The sequence below is a fragment of the Lonchura striata genome, chromosome 2, assembly GCF_050655825.1.
Source record: "Lonchura striata isolate lonStrDom1 chromosome 2, ASM5065582v1, whole genome shotgun sequence".
NCBI classification, from domain to species: Eukaryota; Metazoa; Chordata; class Aves; order Passeriformes; family Estrildidae; genus Lonchura; species Lonchura striata.
Window position 1 is genome coordinate 120686429 of NC_140704.1, and position 20590 is coordinate 120707018.

General features: G+C 37.9%; 1 protein-coding gene across 20 annotated transcripts in view; it reads right to left on the reverse strand.

The window, feature by feature from the left end:
• Positions 1–2183: 2183 nt before the first annotated feature.
• The window catches only part of ASPH (aspartate beta-hydroxylase), a 107990-nt gene continuing 89583 nt past the window's right edge, over positions 2184–20590 (reverse strand). For all 20 annotated transcript variants that reach the window (XM_085572134.1, XM_085572132.1, XM_031504035.3 and 17 more), the window contains 5 exons: positions 20057–20194; positions 13533–13668; positions 12559–12650; positions 7773–7906; positions 2184–2452 (listed from right to left, as the gene is read on the reverse strand). In XM_085572134.1, the coding sequence (XP_085428260.1) occupies positions 2302–2452; positions 7773–7906; positions 12559–12650; positions 13533–13668; positions 20057–20194 (651 nt within the window). In that variant the 3' untranslated portion in view covers positions 2184–2301. The remainder of the gene's footprint in view (positions 2453–7772; positions 7907–12558; positions 12651–13532; positions 13669–20056; positions 20195–20590) is intronic.

Below are 20590 nucleotides of genomic sequence, written 5' to 3' on the forward strand. Positions count from 1 at the left end.
AAAAAGTTCTTGATTTTTTTATTTACACACGCTGTCTTTATTTCAAGAGAATTACCTTATAATTTGTACTGCTTGATCACTTCAAAAAGATATAAAATATAGGCTTTAACTTGACAGCTAATAGGATGTTTAAAAAACATTTTTACTCTTTTACTCCCCACAATAAGTACCTTATTTCCAGTTTTGCATGATTCTCCAAATGATCTCCAAAAGTATTTTTATATTATGCAAAACTTATAAATCTTTACAGATTTTCATTATTATTAACTGAGAACGGTTACTTTCTTGAACATTGTGTATAGTTTCATGATTATTTTTGATATGGACAACATGTTAAAATCTAATTATCTTAGCTGTCTAAAAGTGACTTTTGATAAGAGAGGGTTTATCAGTTTAATATTCAGAAAAGGAAATTAAAGTGCACACTTCCAGAAACTGTTTACACTAATTTATGGTGCAGTCACCATGTGTTATATGGCATTACAAGATTTAATGACCTAGTAAAATATGAGTACCTGAAAAGCATTCAGTTTATGGGAATGCAAAGCTCTTATCTGCAGTCTGCTTCAGCTAATAGGACATTCAGGTCAGGATACTCCAATGCCATGATGTAGATTCTGCAGTAATAAACCACTGAGTACTACACAAATAAAAACTCTTCTGTGTCTTTTGGACAAGAAAGTCAAAGCTGCAAAAAATAAGTAATCTCAGTGCCTCCTTGCTTAGTGTTTGTCACTCACAACCCTCAGTAATGATGCCCAGAACATCCTAGCACACCTGTCTGCACCCAGCTGGTGCAGCAGGTGAGGAGATAAAAGCCAGCCAAAAACATCAGCAGCACAATCTCTGCTCTCTCTCCTGTTAGTGTTCTTAGAAGTTAAAAGTGGAGGGTTCTGCACACTCCATCTCTCATTAAACAGACTCAAAAGATCTGCCAACTGCTTAAACACTAAACTAGTTTTCTTTCTTGGAAATAAGCCTTTCTATTGTATAGTAAATTCTGTATGGCACATACAGAGTACACTGTAAACAGTACTGGGATCAGATTACTTCAGTATTATGTCACACATTTCAAGACAAGGAAAACACCATTAAGTCAATTAGAGGCTCATTCTATTTCTCTATAGGATGCTAGCAGTGGAAGTTAATACAAGGTAATAACTGGAAGGTCTTCATCTGCTCTGCATTCTGGCAGGAAGCCAAGTTAGACCTTGTCCTTCTGCCCAAAGCACAAGAAATTCTTCATATATTTTTTTTATTCTGAGTGATCACCCAAGGACAGCCAAGGAGGAGCCCCTGGAAGGAGGGGCCTCAGACCCTCAGTGGATAGAGAAAGGCTATTACACCAGAAGCTTTTGTAATTATAGGAGAAATAGCAGCTCACCATATAATCCTAAGAACAGTCAAGTACTTCAAGATCTGAGCCTAAAAATGTCAGATTTGCTCAACATTTTCCAGAATCACATTATCAAACTGAAGGTCACCTGCTGACTAAGAGAATTATTCTGTTTTAAAAGAAAAAAGCTTCACTAGGCAGCTATTATGCAAGTTTCTGTTAACATTTGCAGGAAGGCAAAAGAAGGCGACAATTGGCAAAAATTAAATTTGTTCATATATAGTGTTTTCCTTCTGCCGATAGGTAGAGAGGCATTTGTATATATATCACCTTTTTTAAAAATAGTGGTTAATTAAAGAAGATTTGTTCATAATTAAGCTAGAAAAATACAGTTACTCAGGTAGAAAAAGTACAAAACACACATAACTCATTCACATTATCTACAGTGATAACATAGGGACATGTTCTATGCCTAAAGCAGCTAATATTACACCTGCATACTGATTTTCAAAGTCGATTGTGTGCATACATTTGCAAATATCTTACATGTTGCTTCCCATACAGAAGGCCAGGAAGTATTTCCTAGATGTAAGATTATAAATCATGAGCCTGAATATAGTCAAGCATGTGACTTATTGACTGGCTTTGTAAAGAAAATACAGGCGTGGCAAAAACATCTGCATATTCCTCAGTTTGAAAATCCAGATCTATTGCTTTTTGGCTGACAAGACTTGTGTTTTTTGACTTGCAGCCAGAAAAACAATACACATCAGTGCTGTATCAGTATGAAACAAAACATGGCATCTTTTTTCTTTTAAACCAAGTCCACTCTGATTGTAGAATGTCATCCTTATCTTTTCTTACCCTTAAAATGCTTGTATACTTTGTATGCTGGATAAATTAATCCTATTTTCATTCTCCAAAGGAGCTAATACTCCTCTGCTCCACATATCAGAGGAAACCCCCTAAATAGCAGGAAGGGTACGTCTCTGTTGAGCTGTTAACTCAGGGTGCCACACATCCACAATGAATATAAGGCGATAACTTTCAGCATCCTGCCATACTTCATGTTCAAAAGAGTCATCAAAAATAAGGACTTTCCCTTCTTCCCAGTCTCTGTAAAACAAAAAAGAACATACTTTAGTGTAGTATTTGAAGTGCCATGGTGTGGGTAAGCTATAGATCAGTTCTGAAGATGCTCTTTGACATATGAGAAATATTTTAACAGTACAGATTGCATAGTTAAGATTTCACTGCCTAATCCAAGGAGATGGGAGCTTTAAAAAAACTGCAGAAAGATCAGTCTAATGGACCTTCATATTACTGAGGGATCCTTCCTCCTCATTCTGCACAGTTATGCTCACAAACACATTCAGACATTTATGGTGTATGTTATTTATTATACTTTTTAATTATTTGAGTGAGTATACTACTGGTGTGATAATCCACTTCCCTTCTAATCAGATATATCAGTGATGTACATAAGTGATGGAAAATGTGGGAATGACAGTAACATGGTCATACAGTTCAAAAAGAAATGACTATAAATCAATTTACTTTTTCTAAAAATCAGAACAATGCCTTTGGAAGGTCATGTTATCCAAGCCTCTGCTCATAGAAGGACTCACTGCAAAGTTAGATTCAACTTTGAGGTTAGATGAAATATTAAAAAATCTACTAGTGAAGAGCTTGAGATATCTGAGATATCTGCAACCATGTCTACTCTACCATCTTACTGTGAAAACTCCCTTTTACCTAGATGAAAGTTCCTTCACTGTCACTTGTGTTCATTATCTCTCATTCTACAACTGCACCTCTCTGAAAAGAGTCCAGTTCTGTCTTTCTCACAGTCACCCACCCATTAGTACTTAAGAGAGTAACTAGGCTACTCTATAGCCTTCTGGTTTCCAGACTCCTAACCAGTTCCTTGAGTTTCTCCTCCTAATCATCTTATCCATCCTCCACTGGAGTCCCTCTAGTTTATCAATGACTTTATTTGTACTGAAGTATCCCAAACTGGACACCATACTCCAGAGGCAGTGTATTGAATGCAGAAGAGAGAGGAAAATATTGTACTGCTCAAACTGTTTCCTACAAATTTACTAACACAGCTAGACTTCATCAATACAAAAGAGGATTATAAGCCATGTTCAACTTGGTCCCTAGGCTCCTTAAGCCCTTTTCTGCAGAGCTGTTTTCCAGGCAGTCATCACCCAATCACTACAGCTGCAAGGTGTTTATCTGTTCTCAGCTGCAGGACTTTGCTTTTGCCTTTGTTGAACTTCATCACGTTTCAGCTGGCAGTTTTTCCAGCCTGCTGAGACCTGGATTCATAATTTTGAAGAGAAGTTTAACACCTGATTATACACCTCCAGGTGAGACTGGATGAATAACAGCCAAGGTAACAATGGTCAAAGAAACATTCCTTCCTAAAGCCACTCTACCATGAACACACACTCACTTTTTTTAACAGGATCCCTCAGGAGCTGAAGCAATCCAAGAGGATGGATGCCCTCAGAGGGAAGCAAGCACTGTGAACAGTAACAATCGTAAAGAAACAAAGGTCTTGCCCTCAAAGATGGAAATGCATTGCTTAAGCTCATTCAGCTGTATTCATTTACAGAGAAAACTATTTTCTTTTTCAAAAACAGGATGAAAACTAGGTTCATACTTCCAATTCATCCCCATATTTTTAATTCAGCAAGAGAAAAAAGTAACCATCAAAATTTATGGGGTTGTGCTGTAAGGTTATGAAAAGAAATTGAAATAGCATCAATTGAAATAATCAGCTAAACAAAATTTTTAAAAAAACATAACATAGTAAAAGAATTCACATTGACTTGCACATGCCTTAAAGGCCTAGATAAACAGCCTTTTGCAGATTTTAAATATGATCATGTGGGGTTTTTTGTTACCACATCAGTTATCTGGTAATGAAAATGTTGTATGTTGCACAGACCCTGAGTTACTGGTACTGCACTGAAGTTACATTGGTTTTATTAAAGTCCATGGGAGTAAACCACTTGCAATGCTATAATGAGGTAAAAAAATTCAAGCAAACTTTGGGTTGTATAATTAGTTTGGCTTGGTTTTTTGGGGTTGGTTTATTTTTGGAGTTTTTTGTGGGGGTTGATTTTGGGTGGCTTTGAGTAGGGTTTTTTTGGGAGGCGGTGCCAAGGGTGTTTGGTGGGGAGGGTTGGAGGATTTGGCTTTGCTTTGTCTGAAGCAATTGAGATCTAGTGTTGTTTTTCTTGTTGGGGGAAGTAGCTGGGTTTTCAGTTGGTTTGGGGTTTTTCTGAATTTTTTTTGTTTTGTTTCTAGTTTTGTTTTGTTTTGTTTTGTTTTTTTTTTTAAATTAAATCAAGCCTGAAAAGAACTGCTCTAAATAGCCTGAAAGTGCAACTCGGTTAAGGACAATAAAAACCCAGGCACCCAGATGAAGTAGCTTCAGAGGTTAAAACCCAGGCTCTATCATTTGCATCATAATGGGAATGGCTGTTTTGCACAACAAAGAAAAAGTCATAAAGCTGACAGGACTATTAGCCCCTTTTGAAAAGGCTACAAACCCCACTATTAGCATGCAAATAAATATTTTCTAGAAGCCTGATGGTGTGAAAAACACTTCTCAGTAGTAATACAGGGACCATATTGTTCTGGTCTGGTGCTGAGCCACTTTGGGTTAGTTTCCAGATAATTTTCCATATAAGCTCTAGTGTCACCTGTTAAAGGTGAGATCCCAGACTGGCTTCTGCATAATGGCTCTAGCTTCACCTTAATTTCAACATAAAGCTACCTTCCTTGATAGTGATGTTCGATTATGATAACTAGATATTATGTACCTACCATTTCCATGCATAATACTCTGCACTTTACAGACCTGGGACCTCAAAATAGCCAAGTGACCTAAAATTATCAATGCCATAGAAAACAAGAAACATAGAATTATAATAATTTTTGTTGAAAGAACCTTTAAAGGCATAACCTGCAATGAGCAGGGACATCTTCAACTCAATCAGGCTGCTCAAAGCCTTGTCCAGCCTGACCTCGAATGTTTCCAGGCATGGAACATAATCCCTGTGGGTGACCTGTTCCAGCATCTCACCACTCTCTCTATAAAACACTTCTCCCTTATATATAATCTAAACTATTCCTCTTTTAGTTTAAAAGCATTACCCCTGTCCTGTTGCAACCTATCTGATACATACTGTCCCAATCTTTCCTAAAAGCTCCCTTCAAGTACTTAAAGGCTATTATGAGGTCTCTCTGGACCCTTTTCTTCTCAAAGTCAAACAACTCCAGCTCTCTCAGCCTTTCCTCATAGCAGAGGTGTTTCAGCCCTCTGATCATCTTTGTGGCCCACTACCACAGGGTACACCAACTCCAAACAGCTGCAAAAAGCTCTTCTGCAAATGAAGGAGTAAGCCACAGCACTGGACAGTGCTGATTTGCCTGTCCATCAAATGATGAGTTCTAAACAACCACATTGGGTGGCATAGAGGTAACCAAGCATGAAAATCTCATTGTTTCTGTTGTCTCTCTCACGCGCACAGCGGTGGCACAGGAGGCCAGAGAAGGCTTGATGCTAACCTTCCTCTTCCAGCCAGCTCTCCTGCTGGAAACCACCAGTTTACCACTGCTCTGAACCACCAGGAGGAAAAGAATGGAAATTGATCAAGCTAAGTCTTCCTCCTGGCACCATTCCCTTTGCCAGTAGTCTACACACCTCCTCTGCCATAAGGGAAGGATATATAAAAGCCCTTTCACTGCCAGCAGTAGACATACTTTGAGAGCTTCCAGGGAAAATCTTGCCCTTGTTTCTGAATGTACAGCTCTTGCTGTAAGCAGCTGATCTTAACACATTTCAGCAGAAGTTGCAGTCAGCTCGTGAGTGTTTTACACATGAAATGAGTATGTCTGATGCATCAGACTGACTCAGGTTCTGGAATCTGGACGCTGACATGCTCTACATTCAACAGGTATTTTTCTGCTCTTGAGGGAGCATTGCTACCAAGGAGGTAGTTAAGTTCGTTTTCCACAGGACTATCCCTTCTGTCCAGGTTAAGACAAAGAAGGGTGCCAGCCTTATAACAGGTGGTGAGCTGTGGACACCTGCTCTCTTGGCAGCAGAGCAAAACCACTCTTTTTTGTTCATACCAGCTACTAAACAGCCACCTAATGGTCATGCCATGCAGTTGCTACCAATCTGAACTAACATTAATGTCCTAAAGTGAAAAGACTCCATGCCTCTATATCAGTCCTCTAAGGCAATTAGCTACCTCTCCCTCCACCCAGCTTGTTTTGGATATTGGATTGGAATGCTGGAAAAAAAGTCCGTCACTCCCTAGACATAGGCAGTGTAGGTTGTAACACTGACTGTCAGCTACATGTTGGCAGGAGAGTATAGTAACAATGCTTTTGGTTATTAACAGCTGGATACTTCTATCCTCAACAATTCCAAAGATTTCCAGTTGTGGTTGTTTTCAAATGTTATCAAAAAAACCCTCCTTTGCAGTCATGCAGACAGGAGTAGCATTTCATTTTTCAATACCAAAATTAGCTCTTGTTGCCCTCAGAAGCTGCAGAATCTTTCAAAATATATGTACAGATATTAAGCATCATGAGAACTTCACTTAAGCCCAGTAAATTTAGCCTGTAAGCAATAAGCAATATAGGTAACACTACATTTTTCTTTCTGTGTTTAATAATATAATACAAAAAACCTAGCACAATTTCCTGTCTTCCTAAGGGGAGTATATGCCCTGATTGTAAATGTATAAGCTATTGCATTTAATTTCATTTTGGACTGAGCAAACAGAGATAAAACTGACTTGAAGTTCAGTACAATTTTTCACGGGTAAGAAACTTCCCTTAAAGCATACTTTAAAATAAAATTGCCACCTGAGTAATCCACTGGGCCTAAAACTTCAGAGATGTCTTCATCTTGAGATCAAATTCAACTGGAATATTTTAACTGAATTATAAGAAATAATACTAGCTGAAAAGAAGGCTTCTGCTGGAAGTACCATGGTATTCTGTCACAGCAGTGAAAATGTAGTCAGCTTCTGCCAAACAAATTCTATGTCTCTCCAAAATCAAAATAAATACAGGAACTCTTTTGGCAGCAATATTAGTGTGGCATTGTAAAAGTAAATAGAGATCCCATTGACCAAACCCTTATTTCAATGCCATAGCAGAGAAGAGCAGGTTTGTCTCAATACGTTTGTACCATGAGTCAGAGTGCAAATTGTTTGTTTCATGAAATATATTACACATCCTCATCATCAAAACAGTCTCCTTTTTTTTAACTACATGCAGTTCCATTCCTTCTTCAGTCTTGAGAAAACTGGGGGGAAAAACACCCAAAAAAACAACCAAGCAAGCAAGCAACCCCCTTCTCCCCAAAACAGTAAAAAATACCCCAGTATTGCAACCATACCTGTTCTCTTGGGCACACCGTATTCTGCAGCCTTCCTTAGGGATCACCAAGCCCAAATGCATCCTCAGCCGACAATTGGTGGGCCCTGTGTGGGGCCAGACATGAGTCCCTGGGTGCATGATAGAATATTTGATCTGCAAGAAGAGAAAGGCACATATTTCAACACATTCTGTTTCACAACCATGCTGCTGGGAGTTAGGACTTCATTTAGTCTCATCCTTGGTGATGGGTGAAAAGTGTAATGTCATCTTTTGTTTGAGTTTCAGCAGCAATTCTCTCTCATATCCTAAAGGCAATTAATACTACAAAACATATGTCTTGTGGTGTGTGTGTGAAACCAGGGGTGTGTTTATGGCTGAAAGCACATAGTTTTAATTTTACTTAAAATAACCAGTATTCACATTTCAGGCTGAAAATAATTATCTTCTGTCTACAGTCAGAAAAAATACCTTATTTCCTATGGAAATATTTAAAAGTATGGACAATAGGAGACACAAGGCTTGTGTTCATCAGACTGGCCAGCCCCGCTCAGATGACGTCTTTGGACGTGACTGTCAACCTTGGGCATAGCAACCATGGGAAGGTGGAGTTCAAGATTGTGAGAGGATGGAAAATGTAAAAAAGCAGAATTACTACCCACAGCTTCAGGAGAGAAGATTTGGTCTTACTCATGGACCTGCTGAGAAAAATCTCAAGAGAAAAGAGGGGTCTAGGAGAGCTGGTTGATTTTTAAGTAGCACCTTGTCCAAACTCAATAATTCCTATGTGCAGGAAGCAAGGCAACCCAGAAAAAATGAAACACAAAAGGAAGCATACAGGAGGTGGAAGCAGGGTCAGGTCACCCAGGAAGACTGCAGAGACACTCTGCATGGGCAGGGATGAGGTTAGGAAAGTCAAAGCTCTCCTGGCACTGAATCTAGAGATAGAATTGAAGGGTAACGGGAGAGATTCCTACAAATATCTCAGCAATAAAAGGAAGTCTAGGGAAAACATGCCCAGCTACTAAATGTGACAGAATATCTGATGATATCTGATGACAAAGGTCATGGGAAAGGCTGAGGCACTACATGTCTTCTTTGCCTCAGTCGTTACTGGTATGACTGACTTTCAGCAGTGCCAGGCACCCAAGACCAGTGAAATAGACTGGAGCACTGGTGATTGATCTTCTGTGGATCAGGTTAGGGATCATTTAAACAAACTCAACAACCTGGTTCATGGGTCCTGATGGGATGCACCCATGAGTCCTGAGGGAAATGTCTGATGTGAATCCATACATAATCCATGCAATCTTTGAAAGGTCACTGCCACCTGCAGACGTCCCCTGGTAGAAAGGAAAGGTTCCTATCTTCAAGAAGGGCAAGTAGGAAGGTCTGAGGAGCTATTGTCTAGTCAGCCTCACCTCAGCCCTTGGAAAGGTGATGGTGCAAGTAATCCTGGAAACAACTTTCAAAAAAATGAAGGAAAAGAATGTACCTGGGTATATAGCCAGTATAGGTTTATGAAGGGGATTCTGTACTATACCAGCTTTTTATGGTGAGTTTTCTAGTTCGGTGGATATTGTTTATCTCAACGTTAAATCTTTGAACAGTCTGCCATAAACATCCTAATCAGCAAAGTGAGGAAATAGAATCTAGATAAGTTCCCAGTGAAAAGGATTGAAGCCTGGCATTTAAGCCAGGCTCAACAAGTTATGATCAGAGGCACAAAATCCAGCTGAAGGCCACTCCTCAGAGGTGCATCACAGGGCTCAGTACTGGGTCCAGCACTGTTTAGGAGATTCACAGTGACTCAGAAGATGGGACAGAGTGCATTTCCCTCAGCAAGTTTGCAGATGATAGAAAATTGAATAGGAATTGCCAACACACTACTTTTTTTTTTCTTTTTTTTTTTTTTTTTCCTGTCTTTTATAAAGACCTTGGCAGGATGGAGAAAAGGCAAAATCTTAAAATACTTGACAAAAAGAAGCATAAAATTCTGCACTAGGGAGGCATGCACCAATACAGGCTGATGGACAACTGTCTGGAAAGCAACTTCCTAGAAAGAGACCGTGGGGTCCTCAAGGGGGGCCCTCAAAATGTCCTCACAGTGCCCAAATTAAACAGGAGCCAGCATTGCAGCAAAGCCATCAACAGCTTCCAGGGCTGCATTATGGAAAGGTCTGTCAGCCTGTTGAGGGAGGTTATTCTTCCCCTCAGAGCTGGTGAGACATCTTAAATGTTGGACCCAGTTCTGTGCTACCTACTGGGAGAGAGATGTGGACACACTGGAGCAGGTGAAGGGGTATAAAGGGGATTAAGGGATAGGAGAATCTAATATACAAGGGGAAGCTGAGGTAGTTGGGACCATTCAGCCTGGAGAGCAAAAAGGTCAAGAAAGGATTTTATCAATGCATATAAATACCTGATGAGAGGAGTGGAGAAGGCAGAGGCAGGCTCTTCTCAATGGAATCCAGGGAAAGAGGCAATGGGCACAGATTGAAACACAGGAAATGCCATTTAAGCATAAGGAAACACTTTTTTACTGTACACAGGAACAGGTTGCCCAGAGAGGCTGTAGAGTCTCTGTCCTCAGAGGCATTCAAAACCTGGCTGGACACAGCAACCTGCTCTAATTCATCAACTTTGAGCAAGGAATTGGACTACATAATCTCCAGATATCCCTCTCACCTCAATCTTTTTGATTCATTCTACAACAACTGAAAGAACAGGGAAGTGTGAATAATGCATGACAGTGATGAGAAACACCTTTTCAACTGAGAAAAGTGCACATTTGGTTGGGACAGAGTAGTTTTGATAAATCTTACAGATTAAGGTGTTGCATGCTCTTCAACTGTTATCAAAACCAGCAGAAGACAGTGTGTGCCTCTTGCCTGAGGTTTTTTTGTGCCCCTAAGCTGAGGTTTCAGCTTTTTGGCAGTTTCTTATGACAGCAAGTGATGATCTCCAATGGCTCTGGTGAACACAGACCCTCCCACCCAACTCTGCTACACTGTGATGTGTTAGACCCTAACACAATGCAAATAACTGGTGATGCAAGATACTTTTTAATATCTGAGCTAAACATTTTTTGTAATGCTAATATGACAGCACTAAAGATTGATTGCTGTCATGTACATTATCTGCCCATGCAGATCAGTCTGGATATGTCTGTGAATTATATCTGCCTGCTGTGCTCAAGTGCTATAGGTAAATTGTTCTAAACTACCAATGAGTTGTACTATGGCTGCAATGTAAGAAATGTCCAGAATTAAAACTACCTGTGATACTTTTAGTTTTCTGCTATTTTTAAGAAGAATGCTACAATTTTGATCATTTCCTATTGTTCTATACAGTGTCTCAGCAACACTGAGCAGGTAGATGATTATTTTACATTCCATTTATCTTTGTCACTACATGACGTGACCAAAGCATCCAAATAGTCTATCCACCACAGAATGCCTTATTTCCTGATTGTGTTTGCTCCCATTGCTTGCCAGTGCTTCTGTATGTGAATAGGGATCAGCTGATATTTTATTTTAGCAGTAACATCTGAGTCATGGTTAGCATAAAACTAAAATTTCCCTAGGCATCTCATAATAGTGGATGTAAAACTTTAGACTTCTAGAGCATGACTTTTCAGATTATTTTACATTCATATGTTCAAAACATGTGACTACAGCTACAGCTGTAAATGTACAACATCTCTGCAAACCATATCGTGGTCATAACACGTAGGGCAATGAAGAACAAAACAGCAGCTCTCAAAGAGAATCTGCTCTCAGGGACAGATGCGACTGAGAGCAGTTTTCTTGTAGCCACATTGAGTGTGATGACTTCTCATCAGTCATATTCACTACAACCTGCCTTTGCAACAACAGCTTTGTTCATTCCCACAGCAGTAGCCACCCAGTGCAGTTCTGCACATCAAAAGCAAGGGACTGGTGAAAAAGATGAACACATACACTCAAGGATCTGAATTAGGCCTACATTAGCACTGTGGTTTTCAACTTTTTCCTTAATTTTGCCATGTGAAGGATATTCTCACGTAGTCATTGTAGACAAAATATAATAACTTGGAAAAAAATGAAAACATGTCCTACAGAACCACTACATGTATATTGACCCATACAGGTCTACTGCATGATTAAGTGAGATTAACTGATAGCTGAATAGTCATCATAGGCCCTTGAAACAAATTTGAAACGAATTTTGTTGGCACTCACACTCATGGATATAAAATTTCTTTCCTTCACCTTCAGGAAAGAAGCACGTGGGAGCACTATTTGGCTTCCACAAGGTGATTCTCCCTCTGTCTAATGCAGCCAGGCTGGGGTAGACAGGTGAAGTTTATCACAGTGAGAATCTGGCTCACCAAATTAGTCATGTGAAGCTGGGTTCAGATCAGAAGAAAAAGAAAAGCTCAGGTTAGAAAGGACCTAATCCAACCTCCTGCTGAAAGCAGAGTTAGGCTACGAGTCAGATCAGGTCACTTCAGGCTGAGGTTTAGTAAGGCATTACTTACTGGTTGACCCATGGCAAACAGCTATTTGCCTACCATGAGCTCCCAGGAAACACAAGGTAAAATGGCTCAACTAAAGAGTCCATAGAAAGGTTTCAGCTAACATATTTCACCTGGTATTTACTGACAGTTAAAATAGGGCATATCTTTATTGTTAAGTTTATTGTCTACTTGAGGCATCATTAAATATACCAAAATTGTGCATTCCTCTGTACATGTCCCTCTATTCCTCAAAATCACCTGCTCCCAGCATTATGAATTTGCAAAAATGAAGAAGTTTGTCAGGTACCTGCCCTCTTCTGCAGCCAGTAGCTTCCGGGAACCTTTCCAATAAAGCACATGTTTTTGGAACACTTTTACAAGCATTCTCATTTTTTCTCCCTAGTGAATATAAGGGATAGAACATTGGTAAGAGCAATGAATAAATATTTCCATTTTCTGCTTTGCATAAGACCAACAAAGCTGCCAAAGATCTGACTCTGAGAGACAAGTAAATATTACTATTCCCATTTTACAGACTGTGCAACCTAAGTACCTCCATGCTGTAATATCATAGCAGCCTACACATTTTACTTTTACATTATTTGTGAATACCAGGCTTTCTACCATTTAAAAAAGTGTTATTTAAAATGTATAATCACTAACATGGATGCATAAGAAAAAAGAAGATTTTAAATGCCCCCAGTATCATAAAATTTCAACACCAGATTATATTTTGATATAAATTTAATTTTAATAATTTATTTTACAGTACCCTTTCATATGTGGAGTTTTATAAGAATTTAAGGTCATTCCAAGAGTTGGGCCTCCCAGTGCACAGCATAGGGGCAAGGCAGCAGGCAAATTAAAGTTATATTCTTTTGCTCATACTGTTTCTGAATGACAGATCTCCTCCAGCTGGCAACACAGAATTGAGGATGGGGAAGATGGGGACCTTCTCCCAGGTTCCCATCTTCCCTCAGCTCATCTGTACTATGCATTACCAGGTAAAGAGCTGGCAGCCTTGCCAGAAGAGGAATACACTCATTGAACAGTTACCATACTCAAGGGACCCTTAGAGGTATTTGGGGACAACAGAGTTTAGAATTAAGAACTCCTGTTCATTGTCATAGGGGTCCCAAACATTGTTTTATCAGTTCCCTTCCTCTGTACATACTGATTACAAAAACAGTTCTAGAAAAATCTGTGTTGGTACTCCTTACTATACTATGTTAATCTGAGATAATGAAATTGAGGTAAGAGGAGAAATACAGAATGTTTTACCTTGTTGCCATAAGGTAAACTGGCTCCAGTCTCCTTTTTCCCGTAGGTTCTCATCTTCAGGCAGGAAGAGGCTTTGTTTTTTATCCATCACAGCAAGACCTTCATCCCGAATGAGCTTCCAGTTTTTCTCTAAGGACTGTTGTAAGAGCCATGTTACTGCACTGAGAAATTACTTTGTTTGGCTTTAGTACCATTTTTATTTTTTCCTGCTGTTATTAGCTTTTTTTAATATTTAAAGGCAATAAAAGAAAGTGTTCTTTGCTATTATCAAGTTGCTTCAAATTCTATTCCCTTCTGACATGTTAAGGCAGGAAAAATAACTCTTCAGATTCAATTGCATTGGGATTGTAAGATTTCAACAATAGCCAGTGTCTTTGTAGATGAGGCCTCACTTTAACTTGCTTTTTGATGAGCCTAAGGGATCTTTAAGTATTTTTTGTATTGCAAGCTAAATGTATTGATCTTCCTAAATGCTGTGCATGCGACCTGGAATCATTCCTCTAACTGGAAAACCACTCATATAACCTGGAACTCCAGGTGTTGGCAGAATTTTACAGGCCAAAGAGGCCAAATTTAAACACACCACTTGATTAGGAATTTATCATTTAAACCTTCAGAAAGGCTTGCTGAGATTCACTTGCATGTATTGATGCTATTGCAAAAATCATATACAACTTGAAATGCCAGGTGATCATTTATGGACACAATTGAGAACATGTGAGCTGCCTTACACTTCATACATACAAATCCTCAAAATACCAGAATTGAAATTTCTGTTCTCTGCTGCCTTAGGACATCATATTTGGAGAAATCAGATAGCTTAGGAAACCTTTTATTCTACCAATAATAAGTCATTTTAATGTTATAGCAATATAAATGGAAAACCCATAACAATGGATCTGGATAAAAGTAACTTCAATTTCCCAGCAGCTTACTTTTCTCACTAAACCTTATTTTGGGTGAATAGTTTTCATTTTTCCTTTGTGCTCTTGAACAATGCATTTCTGTAAGACATCTTCAATCCATTTAACACTGAAATAAGCTATGGTATGTTCCCACACTTCCTCCTTATATGATGAATAAAAGGTGATACAGGTGCTAGGTGATATAAGTGTCCCCTTTTAGTCTTAAAACTTCATATGATTATTAGCCATCCTCTTGTAAATTAACAGTTGCATGTTCCACTTGAGTTTTATTACTTAAAGGAAAAGCTGATCTGACAAAATAGGTTTATATTGCTAGATCATAAAATGCTCAACAAAGCAAACTTTAGTTAGAACATTGTCTATAATACAGCTACTTTCTTCCACTACAACAATTTTAGCTAGGCTAAAATATATGAAAATATAGATTTCACTTATCCTATATAGTAATTTCTATCATAACAAATTGTTTTTTTTTCTCACCTATCAAAAAAATGAGGAAGAACACTTATTTTTCCTAGTGTATTCACATTATTCTCCCTCCACAATATTCTCCTATTGATGGTTTCTTTAACACTCATTTACACTCATTTCTATTACACTTATTTCTGTAACACTCATTTAACAGCTAGCATTAAGTAAAATTGCAAAAAGTTATTCTGGAGTTTGGGTGTTTTTTTAGAATATCTTTGGAAAACTGACTTTTCCAAAATGTAAGGTATAAAAAGATTGAAAATTTCCACCTAATTAGAGATGTATATGAGAACAGTGCTGCTACTTATTCAGCATTACCCTATCTACAAAAGGAAATGCTAGCTTGAGTACCTGGTTTTGCACTGGGTGGAGAAGAGAAACAAGAAAATAACCTACACTCACACCAGCCTCAATTTAAAGTGATACAGAGCAACAAAACTGGAAAAGTTTAAAGGATATTCCAAGTTCTTCTGTGCTTCCTCAAACTCCTCCTACTCCCTCAGCTGAGAAAAGGTAAGAGGGAGCATTCATCCATGCAGACAAGATGACACATGAAGAGCACTGGTGGTCCAAGGCATTGCCAGCAACAGCTGCTGTCACCTCCACTTTCTCTCTCAAGTGCCACAGGTTGAAGGTTAACCTATACAGGTGAGTGTTTGTCCTTGTGTTTAAAGGCTCTCCCTCCCTAATATGTTAGGTACAAATTTATTTGAATATATCTCATCAATTTTGAGCTAAAGTCTCAATGGTTTTAGACATAAATTGCTCAGAAATCAATAGGGTTTCTGCCCTGAAAACGTAGACCCCCACCTGTAAAACACACTGACAGTGCTTTATAATGACCAACAGACAACTCCTAGGGACAAATAAAGTGGGGAGTTCAAACACCACCCAGCCTTGGTCTTCCTGATACCACAGACTCTCAGGGATACCTTGAATAATAATAAAAAAACCAACATTTAAACATAATGATTAAGTCCAGGACTTGGACTTCCAGTTCCTGATCTGAGTTAGTGTCTGCAGGAAATAAGTCAAATATACTTATGACTCTGTGATATGTAAGGATTCAAGCTCCATGTTAGAGCAAAAAATTCATATTATATTTGGTGCAGTATCCTGATTACAAGTGAAAAATCAGGAGGCAGCCAGAACTGGGAGCATATGTACTTGTTTGCTAGCAGCTGATTCCCATAAACCTCCATATGGCTTTTTAAATACAGTTCCTAATAACAATTGAAGTTTACAGTTGCTGTACATCTGGCAATAATGTTGATTTTATTTAAATAGGGATTTTTTAATATTGGAGGCTTTTATGTGAGACTATTACATTGAAAATATCTTTACTCTGTGCTGTCAAACCCATTCAATGTGTGGTTATAAATGACAGAGGAAGAGATTAAGGGGTTGCTACCCTTCATGTGAGGCATAACAACTGGCCACACATCCATTTTAATCCACTGAACTATAAAATAAAATCGTGGTGAAGAGTTTAATGCACTTCACTTTGTTACTTAAACAGAATAGGAAAGCATTCACAATCAGTTACCACATCTCCACTGGGTAATGCTGATAACCTCCAAGCAAGGAGCAGTGTTTTAAAACAGATTCCTTGTACCCATTCAATCAACTCACAGAGCTTAAACATCAACACTTGTATGCATCATATTTGCTCTTTTCAACACAACTCTCTCCTTAAAGCATACAAACACACTCTAAGTACACATTTCAATTTAATTTCTCCCTTGACTATGAATGTTTAGCTATCATTACCTAAACTATTAAGGCCCAGCTGTCAACCTATGGAAAACTATAAAGATATGTGCTGCTGCCTATACTTTCATTATCTTTCTGCACTTTTCTTGATGCACTTGAAAATTAATATAATAAAATCTAAGCCATCACAGCAAAGCAACAATACAAGTTCTACTTAAAATCAATCACCTATTCACTGTAGTAAATTATTGGCAAAGCATCATCTGGGTCCTTTCCAAAAGCCAAAGGACACAACATGCAGAAAGGACAAAGTTACTGAAGTCAATGCCTACATATTAATTTCAGACCAGTGGAAAGTCTCTAGGATCCAACACCATCATAAGTCTTTTATTATCTTTTAAATGAGCACCAGAATAGAATAATGCTATGAATGGGGTTCTGCAGAAGGTACTGGAGAAAGATGCAATGACTCAGTAAGACTGGCTGAGGAAAGCTAATCCTCCTGAGGGAAAAGAATGGGATTTTAAAGATGAAAGTAAGTGTTCCTTTCAGCTGAGATAAAAAGAAGAAGACAAGTTTCCTGAATTCCCAGATCCAAAGGTCTAAAATGCCTGTAAATCAGAAACATTAGCAGAACATCTTTACATAAATCACTCACCACACCCTTCTTAATATAAAGGTTTATATTTTCTTCTCCCTGAGAAATCAGGTGTCTCTCCCTGTTCTTTCAAGGAAAAACATTAAGCCTCAGTGAACTGCAGAGAGATTCAAAACTCCCCTTCAGCACAGTTCCACTGTTTAAGGTCTACAATGTCCTGATAAGTGTTACTGAGATATTCTCAGTCTTCCCCACTTCTGCCCACCAAAAAAAAAGCCCAAACCAAAACCCTCTTCCTTAAGACATACAGGCAAGCAGGTAAAAAAAAAATAGATAAAGTATGGGATTGTCTTATTCTAACCTTATTTTAACACATCAGGAAGTTAAGCATCAGGACCCATTTTTTAAGTAAAGTAGTAGGACAGCTAACACCAGAAAAGGAGATACACCATGCTTACAGTTGTTATTCACCATTGTAAAAATGAATAATCCTGTGGAAATATCCCTTTTTTCTCACTTGCAAACAATGCCACTAGCATGGACAGTTTGTCTCACATCTGTATGATTACAGCTAGTTAAGCTGAATGCCCCTCAGAAGGAAGTTATTAAACTGAGAATACCAAAAAAAGACAAATTTCTTTTTAGGATTTCTGTGGAAGAAGCAAGTCAGTGTCAAAATTCATATCTCCATCTCTATGCCAAAGAAACTAGATGACCTTTTATAAGAAAATCAAGCCAGGTCTGTGGTATAAGATGTCACTGACCACAGCTGTGTTGGTTAATGGAATGAATCAAAGAGAGTTCAGCTTCACTACTGCTCCAGCCCCAAATAAATGCTCAGTTAGCATTATTAAGATACCAAGTTATTGGTATAAAAATAGTTCATTCCCATTTAACAAGCAGTGAAATTCAGAGATAGGGTCAGGGCCCCCAGTGCTATGTACATTATATATCCATATTGAATTCTACCATGGTGATTTGGAAGCATTTCCCACATTTCCCACACAGAAGTAAGAGAAATGTAATGAAATGAAGCAGTAGGAACTAACTGTTGATTGGTTTTTGTTCTGTGAGAAGGGGAAATAATTTTTTTTAACTAAACCATGTACAGAAGTTGGAGTACTTCAGAAATTAGAAAACTAAGGTCATCAATATTTTTTTCCTGCTTCCTGAAGAATACTACTTCTAGTCTTGCTTGCAGCATTGAATCTTGCTTGCATAATTAAAATCAAACCTGCTTTCTTGCAAAACTTCAAGTACTTTCTTGAGTTACAAAAAAACCCAACAACACAAATATTTGTCCTGATGAATATAGCAACATTTTGGCTTTATACTTTAAACTCTGTTGTCTTAAAGATCTTACTGCTCCCAAATTACGATACATGTGCAAGTAAATTATTAATCACAATTTAATCTAGATTCACTGACATATTGCTAATAAACATGTACCACCAAATTATTGGAATAAAAAGGTATTACTGAATTCCAAAGAGGCAATTGTACTGTGGAGGTCGGGGTGAATTTTTATCCTTGCTGGTTTTCTGAGCAGCTCTTCTAGGAGCCAATCATGATGCTGATCCAAACCATATACAGCCTGATTCATCTGAAAAAATCCCCTTCAAGGTGAAGCTCTGGCCATTTTGTAACATCAGCTGAATTCTTTCACCCTTCAAAGCTGACTCAAAACAAGTGTGAATGGATCATTACCTTCTGTGACATAGGAATTTGAAAGGTTTACATGTAAGGAACTGTAAAACAACACTGCAAGTAGCTCTAAAACGCCAATCAAATAATATGTATATTTCCTTTTTGTTTGACAGAAACAAATTAAGAAGTTCCCAGTTTCTCTATATCTTGTATGGCAAGAAGCATCCATTCCCCACATACCTCAAGAATTAGTTCAATATGAGCACATTTCATGTGCTAGTACATAAAGCTCACTACTTTTTGGTGTAGCTGAGATTACATTGGAGAATCACACTTTAATCTAAATTTCTAGCCTTATTTTTGTTCCCATCAAAACCATAACAAAGAGCAATCTTTCTTTTTAAACTACTTTTATTTTTTTAAAATAACCATCACTCCATAGTGTTTTTTTAAATATTCTATGTAACTTAGTAGAAAGAAACAACCACTCTGAAGGAATTTGTTCCTTAAAAATATACTTTTCTGGGTTTAAATTATTTATCCATAATAGTTTCTCTAAACCACACACCAATAATTGAAACATACAGGAAAAAAGGCTTCTCCTAATTTTTTAGGAATTATTATTAGAATTCTAATAAATTAATAAAAAACAATGCTATTTTGGAAATAAAAGCTATTGTTATGAACAATATTTAATGCCTTGCTTTAAATAAATAAATAAATAACCTTTTAAAGAATTTAAATTCTGCATTATTATTTTTGTTAAATCCATCACTGGGAATCTATATTTGTTTCTCTCATGCAATTAAAAGCTTCCAAATATTACACAAGGGCTCAAAAGCACAGTCTTTCCTGACTAATTAAAAATTCACAATGGTTATTCCAGATATTACCAAATTGTGCTGTCATTTTCCACTTGAGATGTTACATTTGTTTACCATGCAAATTTAGTATTTATTAATAATTTCAGTCATCTTGTCCCCATTCTCAAATTTGAAAATGTCTAAGCTTATTTTATAGTATCTTACTTAAGTCTTGTGCTCAGTCTGACAGTGGTGTCTGGAATTCACAGTCAGTAGTTCTGACCTTATTGATTAGCATTTTCTCTGCTTAATAACTGAAATTATAGCTGTCATTTTAAGAAAAATAAAAATATAAGGAAGCCTTACCTTCACCAGTTCTGTATACCCAGTTTCCCTTGCTGTCCACCAAGGTTGAGCTTTCAGTCCCTTGACATTGTAGAGGGAGCGCTGCCAAACTGATGCAAAGTGACCTCTTTGGTATCCAAGTTCATACCACTTGTATGCCTAAAACATTGCAGTTGTAAATAACCAAGTTCATATCAGCCAAGCTCCTACAGGAAAAAAGTAACATTTCCTGGCAAGGTAGCAGACAGTCTCTTTGGATGTTGGGGTTATTCTTTTAATAAAATATACTAATGAATACTTTAAGGAAAAAAATCCACAAACAAACAAAAAAACCAAATAAGCAAATAGTTGGCCAAGAGTGTCCAGTCCAACATTAACAAAACAGGACAATCTTCTCACAAAAGTAATATGGGCCAGTAACCCACACCCTGTCCTTGGACTTGGAATATCAAATTGTTTCTCATCTTGGTCAATTTAATTTTCTCTGTTTCAATCCTCTACCTACAAATGAAAGATGCCAGTCTTCTGCTGTCAGTGGAGATGCTGTGATGATGA